This window comes from Arvicanthis niloticus, chromosome 5 (genome assembly GCF_011762505.2).
Source record: "Arvicanthis niloticus isolate mArvNil1 chromosome 5, mArvNil1.pat.X, whole genome shotgun sequence".
Taxonomy (NCBI): Eukaryota; Metazoa; Chordata; class Mammalia; order Rodentia; family Muridae; genus Arvicanthis; species Arvicanthis niloticus.
The window spans coordinates 99,973,693-99,995,542 of NC_047662.1; the positions used below are offsets into that span (position 1 = coordinate 99,973,693).

A 21,850-nucleotide genomic window follows, 5' to 3' on the forward strand; every position below is an offset into this window, starting at 1 on the left:
GGATGAGCTCGGTGGAAGTGAGCTTGCCTAGCAAATGTTTAGAACCGTGGATTTGGTCCCCACCCCCAAAACAAAACAAAAATGATGCATAGGGCAGAGCTCTCAATCACTGAAACAAACTGGAAAATGTCAATTTCTTTTTTAAGACATTATTATTCTGTGAGCATGCGCGTGTGGATGCAGGCACATGTGTGCCACAAAGGATGTGGAGGTCAGAAAACAGCTCTGAGGAGTCAGCTCCCTCCCCTGCTCTACAGTGCTTCTTGGTTGTGAACTCAGGTCATCAGGTCTGTGGGGCGTGTGCTTTTACCCACTGAGCCATCTCTGCAGCCATCTAAAAGCATTTTCTGGGGCAAATATTTTTGAGGGAATGGAAGACACTGAGGCAAGAGATTAACATTTATCATCACCATAGTTGATGAATAACTGGTCACTATATCATCAACCAAAGACAAAGCCAGGAGGCTGTTAAGCCTTAACTCAGGATACCTTTTGCTGGAACCTGCCACAGACATACTCTTTCCCAATTCTGGGGAATGATACAATAATTCCTTAGAGCAGAGATCAAATTTTGTAATGATGCTAGAATAACAAGAAAATTATTTGAGAAAACCTAAATAAAGTTGAATGTGTTAATTCATAACATGCATGAAAACTAACTTCACCCAAATTAAATGCAAATACAAAATCCCAAGAATACTTAGAAAAAGGAAAGGAGAAAGCAAGGGAAACTGCTTTTAGAATTTTTCCAGACATGACTGCAAAACCAAAAACTATCACCACAAAATAAACACATTACATTTCTGAACAGCAAAACACTAACAAGATTAGCAGCCATCAGGGAAAAGCCTTTCCTGCCTAAATGAAAGAATACTACATACACTTAATCACACAAAAAGGTCTGTGAGTCACTAGGGTACCACCACCTCAGCCCCTCTCACAACCCCCCCCCCGTCCCCGCCCTTCACCCCCAGGGAGTAGTGGAAGCATTGCCAACTGTCAACTCCTAACTACTGTTCCTCTCAACCCACATTCAACTCATCAGCATCCTGGCTGTGCTCATAATATCCCCAGCATCCTCATCTATGTCATGTGTACCTGTTATAGCACACTGCAAGAGGCTGCTAACTGGTCATCCAGACTGCATCACTGTGGCCTAGAGTCTAGCCTTCACTCACTACCTCTTACATTCTTTTCAAATAGTGGAGCAAGTCATGGCACCTCACTACTCCAAGCCTTCCCCAAGTGGCTCCCCCATCTGGTGAAGGATGGTCTGTTTCCTCTTGTCCATCCCACCTCTTGCTACCTCTCAAACTCATCTAATGTCTCACTCTCTCACCAAACTACAGTCACTAGTGAAAGCAGCCTACCTCAGGCCTCAACACTCAGTTCCCTCTGCCGGTCATGCCTATGCTGGGTACTAGTAGTGTACACATCAGCCTTCCTCATCTCCACCTAAATGCCAGTGAAGACTGGCCTGCCCTGGCCTTCCCATATTTACCACAGCTTCCCACACCAGTCGTTATTTGCTTTACAGCCTTCAGTAGCACTTCAATTTATATTTTATGCCTCACTACATTCAGACACAAGCTCCTTAATACAAGAATTTTGCCATTCTGTTGACCTAGAACAGTGTCTGGTCCTAGAGTGTATAAGGTGCTCAATTCCTATTTTTTTTTTTTTTTTTTTTTGACTAAAGGAAGGAATTAGACACAAAGCATATATTCTTAAAAAAAAAAAAAAAGGCAAAGAATATTGAAATACTGATAAAACATTTTAAGTGGCCAATAAGCATGAAATTATGTTCAACTAATAGAACAAAAGCTTAGATACGGAGATGTGGCTCCGTGGTGGAGTTACTGCCCAACATGCACAAGGGTGGGTCCAGTCCCCAGCACTGTATAAACCAGGAGGAGTGGCACTCACCTGTAATCCTTGAGCCAGGAAAGCAGTTCAAGGTTAGCCTACACTACATAGCAGGTCCTAGGTCGGCCTGGACTACATGAGACCAGTCTCAAAACCCAAACAGGAGTGGGGGAGATGGCTCAGTAGAAAAAGGCAGTAGCCACACATGCTGGGCAACCAGAATTCAATCCCAAGCCCACACTGAGAAAGCCTTTATGTGGCGCTGCATCTATTACCCCAGCACTCCTTCAAGGACACAGGTAGCAAACTGTCCATCTGCCTCCTCTCATAAATTTCAGCTTGCTCTTCCCAAGGTCCCACAGAGAGAAGAGATGGACCCGCCTACCTGCTTATCAAAGGGTCATAGCCTACCTGAGTCCCTGAGCAGACCTTGCTCCTCTGCCAGGCTTTTCACTGGACAGACTCCCGCTCTGGGAGAGTCCCCATGCTGACTGCTGGAGACTTCTGCTTACTCCCTGACCCCCTCTACACTGAACTGTGCCCACCCTCAGCTGTGAAAGAGCAGATCTCAATCGTGTTAAGCCACCACCCTCAAGTCTTTTATTCCAGAAGCACTAAGCAACTCCTACAGCTTCTGGCAGGTTTCAGCTCCTCAGGTTCCACTCCCCCACCAACCTCTCTTCCCAAGGAAGAGTCTAGTTCCAGGGTCCCAGCTTTTCTGATACTCAAATATAAGCTCACAACTATCAAAGTAAAAGAAATGTTATGCCCTTAAACTAACAAAAGAGGAAAAAAGCAAGAAAGAAAGAAAGAAAGAAAGAAAGAAAGAAAGAAAGAAAGAAAGAAAGAAAGAAAAAAGAAACCAAACTCCTAGCTAAAGGTAGGAATACTCCACAGTATCTGTGCCACTACAGCCAGCATGAGGAACTTTCAGCAGAAGCCTGTGCTCTGCTGGAGTGTACAGGACAGGGGATACTCCTGGCCTCTAGTAAGTACAGGTCATAATGCTCTGTTCACCCCAGTGCTTGGCGCTGCGCCACCTATAGCAAAAAATGAGCTAGTCCCAAATAGCAAGAACAGAGCCAAGGTTGAGAAGACTGTTACAGCACAAAACACTTTTTGAAGGCTAGAAAAGGACCAAAGGGAGATGCAGCAGTTTCTGCAATGTTTATATAACAACCCAGGGAAGCCCACAAGTATACAGAGGGGTGATTTAAATAGTAAGATATACATCCAAAGACTAAGCAGAGGAGACCTCAGGGAACAGTGCTGCTAGGAGGGGCATTTCCACAAAAGGCCCTGTGCCAGCCAAGGCTGTGTCCCTTAGTCCTGCTTCTTTATTTAAAGGGTGATTACCTCGCAAATGAAAGCAAGAGCAATAGTGGGTAGAAGCCAAGTGGGAGGAGAAGATCTCTGGGCTAAGGATAATCCTTGGAATTCTAGTAGCCTTAAACTGTGCATTCTGCACACGGTGCTAAGAAAGGCAGGTAGCCTCTCCAACACACAGTGACAGCACCATAGTCAATTCTATAAAGTTATAAAAATGTAATCTCATACAGAAACAACTTTACATTTCCTTTAAATTTGAAACTAACAATTGGTATGCAATTTTGCCTTCAGATTATCCAAGTTTGACTTCTAACTTACATAGACCACTCTAGTACTTGTGTACCAGAACTAAAGTATGGTCATGCTTATCTCCAAATACAGTGATAGCAAATGAACAGGTGGCTTTAATACGATTAATACACAATCTCTAAGTGATCATGCTGAAAATTACATCGAGGTTTTGTTAAAATAGCCAACAAATGCAAAAGATAAACGAAGGTTGCCTCTTAAGTAAATTACAGTGTGTCAAATATTGCTGAGGTTTTCAGTCAAGCCAAGAAGTGAGGGTTGTACTAGTTCCAAGCGAGAATATTTAGAACATTCTAGGCAGATACATACTGTATGCAAGTGATACGACACCTTAATTAGATTCAACCAGCAGACTGTATTACACTGAGACTCGGAACAATAGTTCTGAGCCAAGATTACAATAAATTTCAAAATCTATAATGTGTGAAATTAAATTCCACAATAATGCATAAAAATCCTAATTTGAATCAATTTTCAACTTGCAAATACATGAAAAACTAAAAAATAAAATTCAAAGTAAGAGAAACAAAAAATACACAGTGTTAGTAAATAATATTAATTAGGAAGGGCAAATCTCTCACAAACAAGAATTAGACATGTTCTACCATTCATGCAATCGCAAAGGCACTCAATTTGCCCAAAAATAAAACCTTGGATTTTACTATTAGGGCAGAACATTTTCATATTATTTTAAGGTAAGTTCCAGCCCCCAAATATTTATTCAAGATCCACTACTGCATTCAAGTAAATATACTAATTAAATAATATTAATAATATATTAATGATACATCTATCATGAGTATGAATTTGCAGGAAAGGAAACAATATAGTAGTTTAAGGTGTAAAACAGGCAAAAGCACAGCACTCCTTATAAGAAAGTCCTAAATCAAGAACATCATGGACCTAACAGAACTCAGCTTCAGCAGTCTATGAACGATCACTTATCAAATCTTGTCTGCGTGGCTTAGATAAACAACCTAAAACTGAATCTGCAAACACTCAGGTGATTCTGTACTGTTCAGTGTATCTTTCCTGCTACCTTGTTCTTTTATTAAATGAAAATGAAGTGTGCACATGAGCTATCTGCCGCACCATGCAGCCTGGCACCAAAGCTGGTTCATTTTAATGACCCACTGAGCTGCTCTTTTCACAATGGCTTTGGGGTTCCTGGAGAAAACTAAGTAATCTCAACACAGTAAGATTCCAGCTCCCTCAAGCCACTGGCCAGGAACGCCTGGAAAACAATAGGAAAGCAAGGGCTTCGAGCACTCAGTGCTTCCAGCACTAAGCATGAAGATGCAGACCTTGGACAGCCTCCATCCTGGTTGCAGCTCTGCTTGGTTCTGCCAGGTGTCATCCTCTTTGACACTCTTGGGCTTCACAAGAGGTCTGAGGACAGCCAGGTCTCAGTATAAGAGATGGGTATCTCCAAAAACAATGCCAACAAAAAGTTCCCTGTTTCTGAAAACAAGGTCTCATGAAGCCTAGGCTGGCCCTAACCTTTTTACTGAATAAGTATAATAAGTATGATATATATGATATATATTATGACTTATATGATATCATATATGATTTATGAGATATAATATATTTAGTACTTACTCAAAAAGTTTAACAAGATATAAACTGAAAGTGAGATATATATCATATATGATATGATATATATCAGAGAGAGATAGACATAAATGTATACCTTGGTAAGTTTTCAAAAACTGAATACAAAAAGTGTGACCAACATTCAGATCAAGAAAAAGCAGGCTCCAACTACTTTCCCCTTAACCATGGGCAAACAATAGCTATGGTCTTACCTTCTACCAGCCTGGAACATACTTGCCTTTGGTACTTGTATACATGCAGGCACATACTAAGCAGCACAAACAGCTTTAATTCCTTCTGAAGTTCTGTACCCATAATACTCACCATTATCTTCTTGTACAAAGCCATGACATTATCATCATCAAATGGCAGAAATCCACACATAAGCACATATAGGAGGATGCCCATGCTCCAAACATCTGCCTGAAAGGGAGGGGAAAAATAACATAAAACACATTTCAAAAAGGCAAGACACCTAAAAGAGAATCACAGAATCGTTCTCCTGACTGAACACAAAGCCCAGAAAGGAAGATTTGCCCAAAGTCACTAACTCAATGGAAGACCTCCTGACTCTCAATGTCAGATACTCCTCTAGGTACATACTAATACCGACTAGAAATAATTCCCACCTGGGCCTGATGGTGCAGTTGTAGCGAGGCAGAGGCTGGCTGATCTCTGTGAGTTCAGGGCCAGCAGACCTAAACTGGTCTGTAGACCTAAATGGGTCTACAGAGCAAGATCCAGGATAATCAGGACTCAGGACTACACAGAGAAACCCTGTCTCAAAAAGTCACCAAAGAAAAAAAAAAAAAAAAAAAAAAAAAAAAAAATCCCCAGAGGTCTAGAAACTAAATCATAAAGAAACAAAGATTGTCGCCAGGCGGTGGTGGTGCATGCCTTTAATCCCAGCACTTGGGAGGCAGAGGCAGGCGGATTTCTGAGTTCGAGGCCAGCCTGGTCTACAGAGTGAGTTCCAGGACAGCCAGGGTTACACAGAGAAACCCTGTCTTGAAAAACGAAAGAAAGAAAGAAAGAAAGAAAGAAAGAAAGAAAGAAAGAAAGAAAGAAAGAAAGAAAGAAAGAAAGAAAGAAAGATAGATTGATTCTCTAGTTCTCAAAGATGAGTTTAAGGCTGCCAGAGGCTAAGGTCACATAGGAGGATTGTGTAAACACTCAGAGAGATGTCAAAAACAAGTCTGAAAACTTCCTGTTAATCTGAAAATGCAGAGCTGGAGAGATAGTTCAGCAGTTAAGAGCACTGACTGCTCGTCCAGAGGACCTGAGTTCAATTCCCAGTAACCACATGATGGCTCACAATCATCTGTAATGAGATATGATGCCCTCTTCTGGTGTGTCTGAAGACAGCTAGAGTGTACTCACAGACAGACATACATACATACATACATACATACATACATATATACATGTAATAAATAAAATCTTTTTAAAAAATCTGAAAATGCAATTAAGTTATGATGCAACCCCCTTTGCGTATGAAGAAATCTTCATAAAATTCAATGGTTGACTTTTCAAATATGTAAGCTAAAAATTAGCACAACAGCACTACAGATCCTAAACTTCAGGAAGAACTATAACTCTGAGATTTCCTTGAGTCCTGAGCAATAACTATTGACTCAAGTAATACTTGGCTTTGAGCAATAGTGATGCCACATTATTAATCATGGCTCCTGTGGTGGTTGTCGACTTTACTACATCTAGAATCAACTAAAACCACAGTATTGATTTGCTTCATTACATATTTCAGGTGGGAAGGGCCACACTTCTGATAGCAGCCCACATAAAAGGACATGGAAGAGTGAAGCTATTGCTGTTTTGCTCTCACTGGCAAGTCTGTCTATCCTGCTATCATGGTTGTTATCATATCCACTACTGTCAGGATTCCAATGAAGACTGAAAACCAGCAGCTCTCTAGGAACCCTCTCAGATTCCAGCACCAGATTGGGACTGCCAAGACACCCAGCCTCATAGACTGAACAAGCACTAGCTTCTTTGTCTTTTCATTGTGAGACAGCCATTATCAGAATATCTGGACTACAATCTATAAATCAGTTCAATAAATCTGTATTTTTCTTGCATTCTGTAAGTTCTGTTCCTCTAGCGGACACTAACACAGCTTCCTTGCTGGGACAGCCCATCGATAGAGTGCCTAAATGAAAGGCACAGCCTCCACCCTCATTCATCCTTGGGAAGTTTCTAAGGGAGAAGGATTGCACTTTTGACAAAGAAAAATAAAAGAGGAAACAGTCACACAATGCAGGCAGCCTCAACCATCTAGGTGTAAACATGCACTAGATCTAAAGGCAGCTGATACAGAGCTGTCTACTGAATCACACCAAAGGCCCAGCCAGAACTCCATGATATCTGATGTGAACAGTTTGCCTTCCAAGTCAACAGGTGATTGGCGTTTCAAGTTGGAGATCAGAAGTTAAGCATTTATGCCTGAGAGATGCAAACACTTAATTCATTAAGTTGTGGCAATTCAGGGAGTGAACACAGCCTGGCCAAGTACCATGAGAGGTGAAAACAGATTACGTTTGAAATTAAACTAAAAGATGAAAAAAAGTATAGTAATGTTTCCATACAAATCTACCACGCCTACTGGAAAGAAACTAGACTTCCGGGTCACCTCCTCAAGAATCTCACTTAGCAGCCGGGCGGAGGTGGCGCCCGCCTTTAATCCCAGCACTTGGGAGGCAGAGGCAGGTGGATTTCTGAGTTCGAGGCCAGCCTGGTCTACAGAGTGAGTTCCAGAACAGCCAGGGCTACACAGAGAAACCCTGTCTCGAAAAAAACCAAGGAAAAAAAAAAAGAATCTCACTTAGCTGATTCAAACAAGATGAGAACACACTAATTAACTAAAATCATAAGCCAAAGTAAATGTAAATAAATCTATCAATTGGCAATAAGATAAAAAAAACAAAAAAAACAAAACAAAAAACAAAACTCGGGGAAGAAAGCATGCTGAAACCCTTCTCATTAGAATCTGTGAGAACCTCGGAGAGCCCACCACAGAACATGCCCTGTGCAGGCAAACACCAGAATTACCTCAACTGCTTACTTTACAACTTAAACAACCAGACTAAACTCTCCAAGGCCTGAGGTTCTGCATCTTTCAAGGATGCCCAAGGACTCCTTGGTACAGTTCTTAAGATATTACTGTACAAGGACAGTCAAACTCCCATGGACAAAGGTAAGAACCCCGGAACCCACTGACACCTTGCACATGCTTATAAAGTCCAACTCCAGGGACAGCAGACAGAACAACTGCTGCAGACTGGTGGCTTCCAGACTAGCCAAGAAAATGTAATCCCCAGTTTCAGGGAATGCCCTGCCATGCACAACACACGTCTTTTTTAAAAGGTAAATCTGTATATAGTCACACACATGCTAACAACACAGATAAACCTGGAAGGAATGTTGAGAAATATAGGAGCGACAAAAAATTATTAAAATTATATCTAACACAGAATAACCAAATTCAGAGACAGAGAGAATGGGACAAAAGCCAAAGAGATTAGCGGAAATGGGGAGGCATTGTTCAATAAGCGCTAGGTTTTAGCTGTACAAGTAAAAAGAACTATAGAGCTTCATTGTACAACAACGGGGCCATGCTTAACAAACCGAATTGCAATCAGTTACTATGGTAGATTTTATGTTATCTGCATTTTTCCAAAGCTAAAATTAAATGGGGAGGGGGAGACAAGCTGAGGGGATGTAGTCCAGCATGCATGAAGCCCTTGACTGGATCACCGGCACCACATAAACTAAATGTGATGGCGCATGTTTGCCATTCCAAAACTTGGAAAGGAGAGACAAGATCAGAAGTTCAAAGTCATCCTTGGCTATATAGTAAGTTCACAGCCTGAGATATATAAGCCTGTGTTTCAACAAACAGACAAGCCAGGCATTGTGGTACATACCTTTACTTCCAGCACTCAGAAGGCAAGGGACCTCTGGGAATCCAGCCTGATTAACATTATGAGTTTTGGGTCAACTAGAGCTATAGTATGATAGTCTGTCTCAGAGAAAAAAGTGTTAAGGAAAACAAAGAAAACCTACGTTGTCCAGATTAGAAAGAACTCAAGAGGACCAGCAAAAAGGATCAGCTGGTAAAGAAACTTGTTGCCAAGGGTAACATCATAATTTCAATTCTCAGGACCCTCACAGTGAAAGAAAACCAATTCCCATAAACTATCCTCTGGCCTTCATCTGCCTGCACACATACATATATACATACATACACGTAAATAGAGCTAAAAAAATACAGTAACCAATAAATAAAGCTATAAAGATGACTGATACAAGCAACACATTTCAGAGAGTCTGTAGCATAATGGGTTAAATCTGTGATTCCAGCACTGGGGGGATGGGGCAACAACACCCAAAACTCAAGGCCAGGCCGAGCTACATTCCAGTCCATCAGAGGATCCAAAATGGGTTTCACTCTGTGAATAAACACCTTTCCAGGCATGTCTGTGGATGTGAGTTTAGATCCCCAGAACCACAAAAAAGCTAGTTGGTGTGACTAGCCCAGAAGTCAACGACAAGCTTCCCTTGCCACCCTGACTACCCAAACTATCCGGAACTAGAGAACTCTGGGGTTCAGTAAGAGACACTGCCTCAATAATGTACAAACTATCAGACCTACACACATAAATATATGAACACCTATGTAACACAGCAAACACACACACACCATCCTTCTCAGGAGGCTGAGACAGAAGGACCTCAGGTTTTTAACTGAAAACTCAGCAAGATCCTGTCTCAAAATTACAAAGAAAAAATATCAACAATAGAACTAAAGGGATAGTGATTTAGTCAGTGATACAGTGTTAACATATTCAAGGCCCTAAGTTCAATACCCAGTAAAATACACATAGAAAAGCTACAGGCAGCACTTCAGCTACTGCCCAGCCTGCTGCCCTATGGCAGCATACTCAATAAACTATTCTTCCAAAATAAATAAACAAATAAGCATTTTCCCTAGCATTGCCAAGTCTTGCAGAGGAAGGGCCCCAAAGTGCATTCAAGATTCTGTTTCATCCTCCCCACCACCATGGCCAAAGAAGGCACTGCTGCTGAAGGGGTAAAGGACAGCGTTACACGATGTGCTCAAGAATACGCTCGACCATGAAGTCCCAGCACATGATTCACGGAACTGAAAGCCTTAGGCAAGCTCCAAGCACATCTTTGTGTGTATGTTTCCAATTGTGTATGTATATGTACGTTTATCAGGTTGTATGTATGTATATTAGTATGATGGAGTCCCTGTGTGCTGAGCACCAAATCAACCTCAAGTAGACACAACAAGCTAAAGAGGTAGGTAGGCCTCTGTGGGTGCAGCAATCAAGGAGGACACACTCCCCCCCCCACCCTCCCCATCTCAGCCCCACCCCATCAAGTGACTGGTTGCAGCTTGTAGTGGGTACAGACTATGGCAAAGAATCTCAGGCCAAGAGGTCATGAAAGAGCACTTCAAATGCAAGAAATGAACAAATTAAAAATTTGGCTGATTTAAAATAAATACATGAACAAAAACAGGCTGGCAAAATGACTCAGCGGGAAAGGCTCTCCAAAGGTGCTTGCTTGGTTACCAAGCCTGACAACCTGAGTGCAACGCCTGGAACCCGGATGGTGGAGGAGAGAACTAACTCCAGAAGTTATCCTCTGACATCCATATATACACTGGAGCATGTCCTGCCCCCAAGATACACACAAAATAAAGATGTAATAGTTTTTAAAGAGACAATATATAAAAAAATACAATATATACAAATACTTAATTAAAAAGGAATATGATATCCAGGTCACATTCATAATTTTTAAAAAGGATGTGCATAAAACTATGTGAAGAAAGAATAAAGCAAATAGGGAAAAATATAAATAATTACAAATTTAAATAAAAACATACCAAATTTCTTAATTCTATTTTTGTACAATACTTTAAATTTAGATCAAAATGGAGTCACTAAAAATACACAAATTCCCATCTATTCCTGTTTCAGATGAAGTAGGCTGGTATTTCCAAAGTTCCTCCCACACAGTTCTTATCCCCAGAGACATTCCATGAGAAACGTGGGTGCTGCAGGTAGAGCAAGCTGAGCCCAGCTGCCACCTGTGCTATTCCCTAACAGAGGTCACCCTGTACCAGACTGCAGGGAAGACAGGAGACCTCAGCCCCACAGTCCCTGAGCTTCTGACCACTCATGTTTTGTTTCTTTATGACACTAACATCACCAACACCTGAACTGCAGAGAACGAGATAGCTGATTGAACTAAGAAGCAAGTGCAAGCTGGCTGTGGTAGCACACACCTTTAGTCCCGGCACTCAGGAGGCAGAGGCAGGTGGATCTCTGTAAGTTTGAAGCCAGCCTGGTCTACAAAGCAAGTCCAGGACAGCCAGGGCTACACAAAGAAACCTTGTCTCAAAAAACAAATCAGCTATGCGTGAAGGGTTAGTTTTTCCCTGAGTTAGTTAATAAACATCTTTGAAAACTGAACACATCATCATTGCCTAGGACCCTACCCAACTGCCCTAACCAGTTCAAACTATAGCCACTTTATACAAAAAGCAACCACAATGAGCACGACAGAAATACATCAAGCTAACCAGTAACAATTACCTCTGATCCAAGATACGATCTCCCCTGTATGAGTTCAGGCGCTGCATAAGCCAGGCTCCCACAGCACGTCTGTAGCTGGTAGTCCTTGCTGCCCTATATAACATAAACACGAAACACTCGGCGTTATGGCCCCTAAGAACAGTAACGCTCAGGTCAGGCATGCTGCCCCACATGTGTAGGCCTAGCACCTGGGCAGTAGAAGCAAGACAATCAGGAGTTCAGTCAGACTCAGCTACATGAGACCAGTCTCAAAAAACAAAAATAAACATTAAAAACATTAAACCTTGATAAATTCTCCCCTTTGAACTCAAAGAGAGGCTAGACAAAAAAAAAATTGTCCCAAGAAAATAGATTTTTGCAACTGTTCTTTGTATATACACACATGTGCACATATCAATTGGGATTCTCTACACTTCCAATACCACTCGACTTCCACAGAGATCTTTTTCCCCTCAGATCAGTCAAATCAATTGTATACTTCCCCAGATACTCATCTGCACAGTAATCAACCCCACATTTAGCCAAGTACCCATGATTTCCCACACTCAAGTATTCAAAGAATATCCACAGAATTCAAGTGCCTAGCTTTAACATCAAACCTTTGGCAATACAGAAGATGTGCCTTCTTGTTCACAGAAGAAGTAACTGGTACACGGGAGAATGCACTGCTATCTACTGTCTAGACTCTGGGCTAAGACAAATCACCACTTTACCTGGTGATCTGTCAACCTCCTCTTCTCTCCCACAGAAACATAGACAAGCCTTATAAAAATGAAGCTACTGCTGCATGCCTGTGCTGAGCTCTACAGGAGGCAAAGGGCCTAGAAACCTTAAGACTCTGTTTAAAAATGAGCTGGGCAGTGGTGGCACAGTGAGAGCCCCACAGAACTGAGGCCATCTTTCCCAAACCACCCCATTTTCTTAGTTGCTATCTATATGAGTTGAATCTGTGGCAGCCATTACAAAAACAAAAAGCTAATGGAGTCTTCTACAAACATTCCCACTACCTCCTGTGGAGAGTATAACTTATCTGCCAAAGGATGATCTTCATACACTTTTATATGTCTGTAAAAAATTCTTTTAAACCTGCCTTCTGAATCATCTGCTTCCAGACACAAGCCCCCACTGGTAATCTCAGAATAGACATCAGTGGGAGAAGAATCAAAAAGAATCAGACATTGAAAACTGAAGAGGCAAAATCTGCTTCCCTCTGCACCTTGCTAGTTCTGAGGGGCAGGAAATAATCATGGGACTACAGAGGGCTGAGACGAGTCTGCAATTTCAACATTCTTAATGAGTACAGACAGCTCATTTTAGCAGCGCAGTGCCATCATTAGAGAACCCAGAAGGAAGCCTCCAACAAGCAACCTCACAGGAGACCTGCTGCAGCGGCAGAGCTGAGAAGTTCAAAGTCACCTCAAAGAGAAGTTATGCGAACACCGCCAGTACTCACCTACTTAATGCAAATCAGGGGAATCCTGAGCAGAATAACTGTAGAAGCCCATAGTCATCCACTTCCCCTCTTCTTTCACAAGGAAAGGGCATCACCTCAGCGTATAACTAATCCTTAGTTATATAACCATTTGGGTAACAAACTAGATACACCCTAAATTCTTAACTGCTACACAAATGAAAAAAGGCATCATCTAGTGGCAAAATACTCAAACTACAAACACATGATTCAGTATCACATCATAATGGCTTCATGTTACCTGTCACTCGAGATTCTCATAGTTTCCCTGTGGAGACAAACCCTACACCTACAGTGGTGACTCACAATCTTGGCTCCATCTCAGAATTATGTAGCATAATTATAAAACTATTAATGCTAAGGATAAAATTTAATATTCCTCTAAATGGACATAACCAAACAATAAAGATTAAGTGAACGTCAGTGCAAAATAACACACCAGCAGGTATACTTATAGACATAAATGTGTTTTTATTTCCATACTTACCTTGGGTTTTGCACAGAGACCAAAGTCAATCAGCTTTAGCTTGTGATTTTCATCAAATAATAAATTTTCCTGAGAAAACAAAGATATTTTGATAACTGTATTCTGATTTCCTTATGTCACACCCAACTTCTTACCATTTCTAAAAATAATTTAGAGTTGTTTCTATTTAGAGGCAGGGATAGGTACACACCTTTAAGGACAGTACTCAGGAAGCAGAAGCAAGTGGATCTGACTAAGGCCAGCCTGGTCTACACAATGAGTTCCAGACCAGCTAGGGCTACATAATGATACCCTGTCTTCCCCAATCCATCCTCCCAACCCCTGATTTAAAAAAAAACAAAAGACAAGGAGAACAAGAGAAAAAAGGCTGGAGGCTAGAAATGTTGCTCAGAGGAAGAGCGCTGTCCCAGCAACCCTGTGACCCTAGGTTTACTCCCCAGAACCACAAAAAGAAAGAAAAAGAAAGAGGTCTAGGGAGTTGGGCAGTGATGGAACACACCTTTAGATTCTGACTACAAGAACCTAAGGAGCAGAACCAGAGGGTTTCTAAGCAGAGAATGTGGGTACCTGGAAAGATGAGGCAGACCTGAACTCCCAGGTAAACATCAAGGGTGACAGGGCCACTTACTGGTTTGAGGTCCCTGTGGGCATAGCCCTGGCTGTGGACATATGCAACTGCAGACAGTATCTGACGGAAGACGACCCGGGTCTCCTCCTCCGACAGGCGATCCTGGGAGATTATGTAGTCAAACAGCTCTCCTCCTGGACAGTACTTCAACAACAAGATCTCACTCTTACACACTCATTACAGAAACCACTTCCCACGAATGGAAAGTAAAACCATTCCAAACTCAATATTAGTTTAACTTTAAAGGCAAGGTAACTGAGTGAATGAACTGCACTCTCAGGATCCAACAACACAGTGATTATTCCAGAAAGGAGAACAGTAATTCTCCCCTTGAGCAGTTTTAGTACCAATAAACAGAAGTTAAACCAACTACCACTATGGTTTTAAAAAGCTCACTCTGGGCTTTATATTTTTATAGCAAAGTACTAAAACTCATCCTCAAGTTAACAAATTCACATTTAGTACAGCCATCTAAAGTTAAAAATGAAAAACAGGAGTAATTATTGTTTCTCCAGTAATTACTGCTGGTCATTGTCCAAAGACCACTGATTTTCAATCTCCCTAAAAAGAGCCCATTAGGGGTTCATGCTGAACAAGCATGAGGACCTGAGTTCAGATCCCCAAGCACTCACATAAAAGTTTGCAGCTGGCAACACAAATCTGCATCCCAGCACAGAAGCAGAGACAGGCAGGTCCTGGGGCTCCTGGGCCAGCCTGCCTGACCAAAACAGTGAGCTCTGGGTTCAGTGAAAGATCCTGTCTTAACAAGGGAAAGAACAAGACAGAAAGACACTGAGTTTGCACATGCACGTGTGCAAGTGTGCACTCACACAAGCACACAGATGTCTGGCACACAGTCATACACTCATCTATACGAGAAAAAGCAATTAAGTAAAAGAGCTTACAAAGGCCCCTCCAGGAGGTATACAGTTAATGGTTGATAAGGGAGGGAGAGACATTTTCTTCAGGGATACAGCCATTAGTAAGGTAGCCATGCTCTTGTAAGCAACCCTCAAAAACAAAAAACACTGGGTTATCTTAAAAAAAAAAAAAAAACAACAACAACCCCAAAGACAAGTAGAAGTGGGGCTCGCTGAGAAGGGACCAGGGGTGATGATGAGAATGTACGTAGCTGAGATGGTCAAAAAACATTACATGGAAATCTGGAGAGACAGCTGAGAGGTTAAGAGCACTGGCTGCTCTTGCAGAGGACCCAAGTTCATTTCTCAGCCCCCAAATGGCAGCTGACAGCTGTCTATTACTCCAGCCCCAGGGGATCCAACACCCTCTGTGGTTTCACCAGGCACCAGGCACACAAATGGTGCAGACAGACATTCTGGCAAAACACTCATAAACATAAAATAAATACATTTCATACATAAAAATATGTATGTATTAAACGTCACAACGTAACACATTATGTATAATTTATACTAATAAAAGGCACAAAAAACGACCATCAAGATGGCTTTCATCCCAGGAACCCACATAAAGGTGAAAGAAAAGAACCAATAACAGTTAGCTTTATACCCTAACACAACCTAGAATCAACTGGGAGGAAAGGCATGGACTGTTTATATAGGACCAGCCCGTGGCTATGTCTATGGGAGACTGCCATTACTAACTTCATTGATATGGGAAGACCCAGCCCACTATGGGTGGCACTGTTGCCTAGACAGGGGTCTTGTACTGTGTGTAAGACTGGAGAAATCCAGATGAGCACAAGCAGACAAGCAAGCATTTATTTATTTTTCTCTACTCTTAGCTAAGTTTGTGCTGCTCTGCCTTCCTGTGAACCTGGAACTGAGCTAACCCTTCCTCCCTCCTCAGTTATGTTCTATAAGGATTATTCTATCATGGCAACAGAAATGAAACTAGAACATTTAGTCTAATTTTTCAGGTAAGAAGACAGAATTCTCTCTCGACTAATTAAAAAAGCAAGAAACACTTTTAGTTGTCTGGAACCCACCACTAACCTCAAGAACCATGAATATTTTGTTCTTTGTCTCCAGCACATGGTAGAGCTGACATATATGCTGATGTCTCAGACTCTTCAGGGCATCAATCTCAGTTTTGACTCGGGGCAAATCACTCTGTTTGACAAAACATCAGTTCAGATAAGCAACAAACTCTCTGGCAAGTGTTCCGAGTACCAGCGTCAACAACTTCAAACTATGTAGCTATCACTAGCTCTAAAACAAGCTGCTCAAAGAACAGAAGAGCATTACAAAATTAATGTCCTGAGAAATTTTATAAAGGCAAACTCAATGTAAGTGTGTCAGCTGATCTGTCAGTTTGAGTGGGTGGAGATTAGCAAACACACACTAGGAGTACATGTCAACATGTGTGTACGTATGCAGATGCATGTAAAGACCAGGTGTCTTCCTTAGTTGATATCCATCTATTTTCCAAGAGAGTCGCTCCTTGAACCTGGCACCCATCAATTAGGCTAGACTGTGTACACCTTGCTAGCACTGGGATTATAGCTGTACAAAATCACCATGCTCAACTTTTTCTGTGGGTGCTAAGAATCCAAATTCATGTTCTCGTGCTTACATAGCACACCATATCATCTGCCCAAGATCCTTGCTTTTTTAACATAAGATTTATTGTATATATATATATATATATATATATATATATATATATATTTTGTGGGGAGGGGGTGTTTCGAGACAGGGTTTCTCTGTGTAGCCCTGGCTGTCCTGGAACTCACTCTATAGACCAGGCAGCCTCAAACTCAGAAATCCGCCTGCCTCTGCCTCTGCCTCCCAAGTGCTGGGATGAAAGGCGTGCGCCACCACTGCCTGGCTTGTTATTATTTTTAATTATGTGTGAGTGTGTGTGTCTGTGTGCGTGCATGCACACATGTGCACATATGTGCATACATACGAGTATGTGCACATGATTCCAGATGTCCTCAGAAGCCAGAGGACCTGGATCCCCTGAAGCTGGAGTTACAGATGCTTGACTCCATGTACAGTGCCTGCCATGGGTGATGGCAATGGAACCTGGGTCCTCTGGAAGTGCAACAAGTACTCGTAACTACTGAGCCGTCTTTCAAGTCCCCAAATCATTACATTTCGCCATGCAAGCAAGAGGGCTAGAATTTGAGTCCCTAGAAGCCACATAAATTCCAGGCAGATTGCTTATAAGTCCAGCTTCAGAAGACAGAGATGGGATCCCCACAGCAAGCTGCCTAGAGAGGCTAGCTGTATCAGCAAGCTCTGGGTTTGACTGAAAGACCATGCTTCAAAAAGAATAAAGTGGGAAGCAATCAAGGAAGATTCCAGTATCAACCTTAGGCCTCTGTACATGCATGGGTATATATGTGCACACACACCTACATGTGTCCCCACACATGCCATGTATATATACATATGAAAAGATACATTTTCCTTAGTAGGATGTGAAGGCATATACCAGCAGCCCTAACACTCATGAGGGTGAGGCAGAGAGCTCGCAAGCTGAAGGCCAACTTCGACACAAGGTGAGCCTAAGACAGCACTATATACAGAGAAACCTTGACTCAAAATTAAGTTCTTAATGTCATAAGAGACAAATATGATCATCGTACTATAACTCACATATAAGAGTATCAGTGATAGATGTACCATAACTCCATATATAAAAGTATCGATGGAACCCATTATTTTGTATAATTAAGGTAAAAAACAATTTCAAACTTACCCCTAGTGCATTCTTATCCATGATTTTTATGGCTACCATTTCTCCAGTGAGGATATGGCAGGCAAGTTTGACCTTTGCAAAGCCACCTAAGTATAGAAAAATGCAAACAGAGATAAATGAGGGCCCAAACACAGAGGGTGTTGTTGTTGTTGTTGTTGTTTTGGTTTTTCAAGACAGGGTTTCTCTGTGTACACAGAGTTTTTTAAAAGGCTCTATCAAACCACATTTTTCTGGATTTCCTTTCTTCTGTTACTTCCAAGATGCTAGCCAGGACTGTAGATTCTTTTCAGTCCATGTTCCTATACCAGTACTTGCAACCTGTGAATCACAACCCCTTGGTGTGGGTGTGGGGTCAAACAAGCCTTTCACAGGGGTCACCTAAGGCCATCAGAAAACACAGATATTTCTATGACAATTCCTAACAGTAGCAAAATTAAAGTTATGAAGTAGCAATGATAATTCTTTGGTTGAGGCACACCACAACCTGTGTTAAAGAGCTGCAGCACCAGGAAGACTGAGAACCACTGTTCTAGATGGCGGTTTTTTTTTTTTTTTTCCTACCGTGAACAGCAAATATCTAATTTTATAATAAAGAAGTAGGGAAAAAATATCCACTTTTTAAAAACATCCTCTATGGCAGCTGGAGAGATGGCTAATAAGGTGTGTTTACCACTCTTCCGGACCAGAGTTCAGTCCAAGCACCCACATCAGGCAGCTCACAACTGTCTATTACTCCAGCTCCAGAGGATCAAACACCCTCTTCTGCTCTCTCCAGCCACCCACAAACATAAGGATTACTCATGCACAGACCACACATATATATTAATAGAAGTTAATCTTTTTAACCATATTCTATGTTTAACACTGCAATTACACTTGCTTTATTATGAACATGCTAGGACACAACATAGAGTTACTAAAACTGAAGACATATTATACAAAACTGCAGTGAGCTTAAAAACTACAGATCAATTATCTATTAAAACTGGGTCGCCGGGCAGTGGTGGCGCATGCCTTTAATCCCAGCACTTGGGAGTTCGAGGCCAGCCTGGTCTACAGAGTGAGTTCCAGGACAGCCAGGGCTACACAGAAAAAAAAAAAAAAACAAAAAACAAAAAAAACCTGGGTCAAAGGCTGACTAACTACTTCTAGCTATTTAAAAGATGTTCAAATTAATATACCCAAAAAAGAAGGTTCTGACAGTCTCTTGCATGGTCCTCCCCACTGTTTTCCAAGGTGGCTGGGCACATAACCATGGAACTTCATTCCTCCAGCATTCCATGTACAACTCATAGGCAAATCCCACCTACTTACATGGGGGAAACACACCAGTGACTTCCCTGGGGAAAGGAAACAGGCACTGACTAAAAACACCCATGTCTTCTCTGAGTAGGTAGTGCCTGACTGTATATTCATGTAACTCATTAACATCAGTGCGGTATGTTACTGTATGTTATAACTCAGTCTCACTGGCTTCACCCTAGCATTCCAACCATGCTGCCATTCTCTCCTGGCATGGGCTCCCCTGCCTGCCACTGCTTCCGACAGCTATGCCCTTCCCCACCCAGGGTCTTCACTCTCAAGCAGCCAGGACGACCCTTTCAAAACAAAGGCCATATCAGTCCTTAGCTAAACACTCTCCAGTGGCTTTATTTACAACATTTTTTTAGTGACCTGTAAGACTCTCTCTGATAGTCTACCCTTGTTCTACTCTGCTTATTAAAGTAGGCAGAGGATCAGGAGAGATGGCTCAGCAGGCAAAGGCGACTGGCACACAGGTCTGGCAACATGAGTCCCAGCCCCAGAACCCACATAAAGGTGGAAGGGACTCTACTCCACAAAGCTGTCATTTTACCTCCACATGTATGCTGTGGCATGTTTCCCACATACATCAGACACAGAGATACACATCAGACAGACACACACACACACACAAAATAAAATAAATTCAAACTTTTTAATTATAGGTAAAAAAAAAATTTAAGCCACATCAATTATACTAAAAAGCTCATGACCACCCAAATAGACCATATTTTCAATTACTTTATCTGTACTCTGCCTCCACAAAAAAATGACAGTTACCTGTCCCAATAGTTTCATATAATTCATAGTATTTGAGAAGTTCATCATAATCTTTCATAGTCCACCTGGAAGTTTATTCAAAATGACAAAAAGAACCTGTAAAACAGAAGAAACAGTACATATCCAATAAGAAGAATATCAGCAGCTCGCCACAACCCTTTGTAAATAGGGATAAACATAAAGCTTAGGCATATAAATGACCAGGAAAGCACCAACTAGACAGTAAAAAATCAAACAAACAGAGCCAGGCAGCGGCAGCCCACGCCTTCAGTCCCAGCATTCAGGAGGCAGAAGCAGGAGGATCTCTGAGTCCCAGGACAGCCAGGGCTACATAGAGAAACCCTGCCTTAAAAGAACAAAAACAAAACAAAAATCAAAACCTGGATCCCTGCCTCACTGTCCTGTCCAGCAGGGCATTAAACAGAGGTCTGGGGAGATCACCTGAAAGAGAAGATGGGGGACAGGCAAATGTAAAGAATCACAGCTTGTCTATAGGCTGATCAAACCACAATTTTACTTTTTCACACAGGGGTTATATACACAAAAAGGCAGGATGTGGGGGAAGGGGATGACGCAGGAATGTAAGTGTTCAGGGGGAGTACAGATATCTTCCAGAACAGAGTGTCAGCTGGGTGAAGCTTCAGGGGACAGGACACTATGACTCTGCCTATGATTCACTTGTCCTTATCTAAGTTGGTACTATCCACCAAGATTACCTACCTACAAGGTCTATGACGACTTAGGCTTGGCAACTTTCCACCAAAGCTGTTTGTTTACAATATCTGTTTCAGTGTTTTTCCACAGAGACCCAATACTTTGTGTTACCACACCCAAATGTCAGGCCTAGAGCTGACCCCAGGCCTTCAGTGTATAAGCAGAGCTGACCCTGACACCTCACAGCATCCACACAAATGAAATTCCAATAAAGAGTTGAACTTATTGAGGCAAGTACTCTTGCCTGTAATGCCAGTATTTGAAAGGTAGAAGCAGGAGCTCAAGGTCTTCCTAGACTACACAACAAGTTCAAGACCAGCCTGGGCTACAGGAGACTATGCCTCAAACAACAAATCCGCTAGTTCAGTGGATAAAGGCACTTACCACAAGCCTGAAAACCCGAGTTTGATCCCTGGGACCCCCATGACAGAAAGACCAACTCCCGCTGTCATTTAACCTCTACCCATGCACTGTAGCACACACATACACACGCATACACACACATACAAAGCAAGTTTGAGGCCAGCCTGGTCTACATAAGTTCCAGATCAACTAGGAAAAAAAAAAAAACTAAAATGTGAGTCTGCACACATGCACGTGCGTGCGCGCGAGTGTGTGCATGTGTGTATAGTCACACATCCAGGCTAAAGCGAGGGGGTTTTACAAATTTTAGGCCAGGAGAGATGACGTGCCAGCTACGAGCTGGGGTAGTGTCCATACACGGTCAGAATCTGAGGCCCTGAGTGGGCATTCTTGGGTGGGTTGCCTGAAACAGGGAGACAAGGAGTGATGACATATTAGCCCAGAGTTATCTCCAAGAAGGAGTTGTTTTCTCTGTGGAGGCAGGGTTTGGAAGGCAGACGGGTTTCCCAGCTTGTGCAGGGAATGAGCAGAGGTTTCAGCTTAATACTGATACCTGCCTATATTCCCAGCACTGGGACACCAGAAAGTAAGATTTAAAGTTCCAGACCACTTGGGTTACACATAAGACCCTACAGTAAACCAGGGGATGGGGTCGGGTGTTGGGGGGAAAG

At 42.1% G+C, this 21,850-nt stretch overlaps 1 protein-coding gene across 2 annotated transcripts in view; it reads right to left on the reverse strand.

The window, feature by feature from the left end:
- Melk (maternal embryonic leucine zipper kinase) overlaps positions 1–21,850 on the reverse strand; it is a 75,070-nt gene that overhangs the window by 35,698 nt on the left and 17,522 nt on the right. For both annotated transcript variants that reach the window (XM_034502420.2, XM_076935051.1), the window contains exons 2-8: positions 20,103–20,198; positions 18,021–18,106; positions 16,307–16,423; positions 14,331–14,474; positions 13,703–13,771; positions 11,745–11,837; positions 5,425–5,523 (exon numbers count right to left, since the gene is read on the reverse strand). In XM_034502420.2, the coding sequence (XP_034358311.1) occupies positions 5,425–5,523; positions 11,745–11,837; positions 13,703–13,771; positions 14,331–14,474; positions 16,307–16,423; positions 18,021–18,106; positions 20,103–20,160 (666 nt within the window). In that variant the 5' untranslated portion in view covers positions 20,161–20,198. The remainder of the gene's footprint in view (positions 1–5,424; positions 5,524–11,744; positions 11,838–13,702; positions 13,772–14,330; positions 14,475–16,306; positions 16,424–18,020; positions 18,107–20,102; positions 20,199–21,850) is intronic.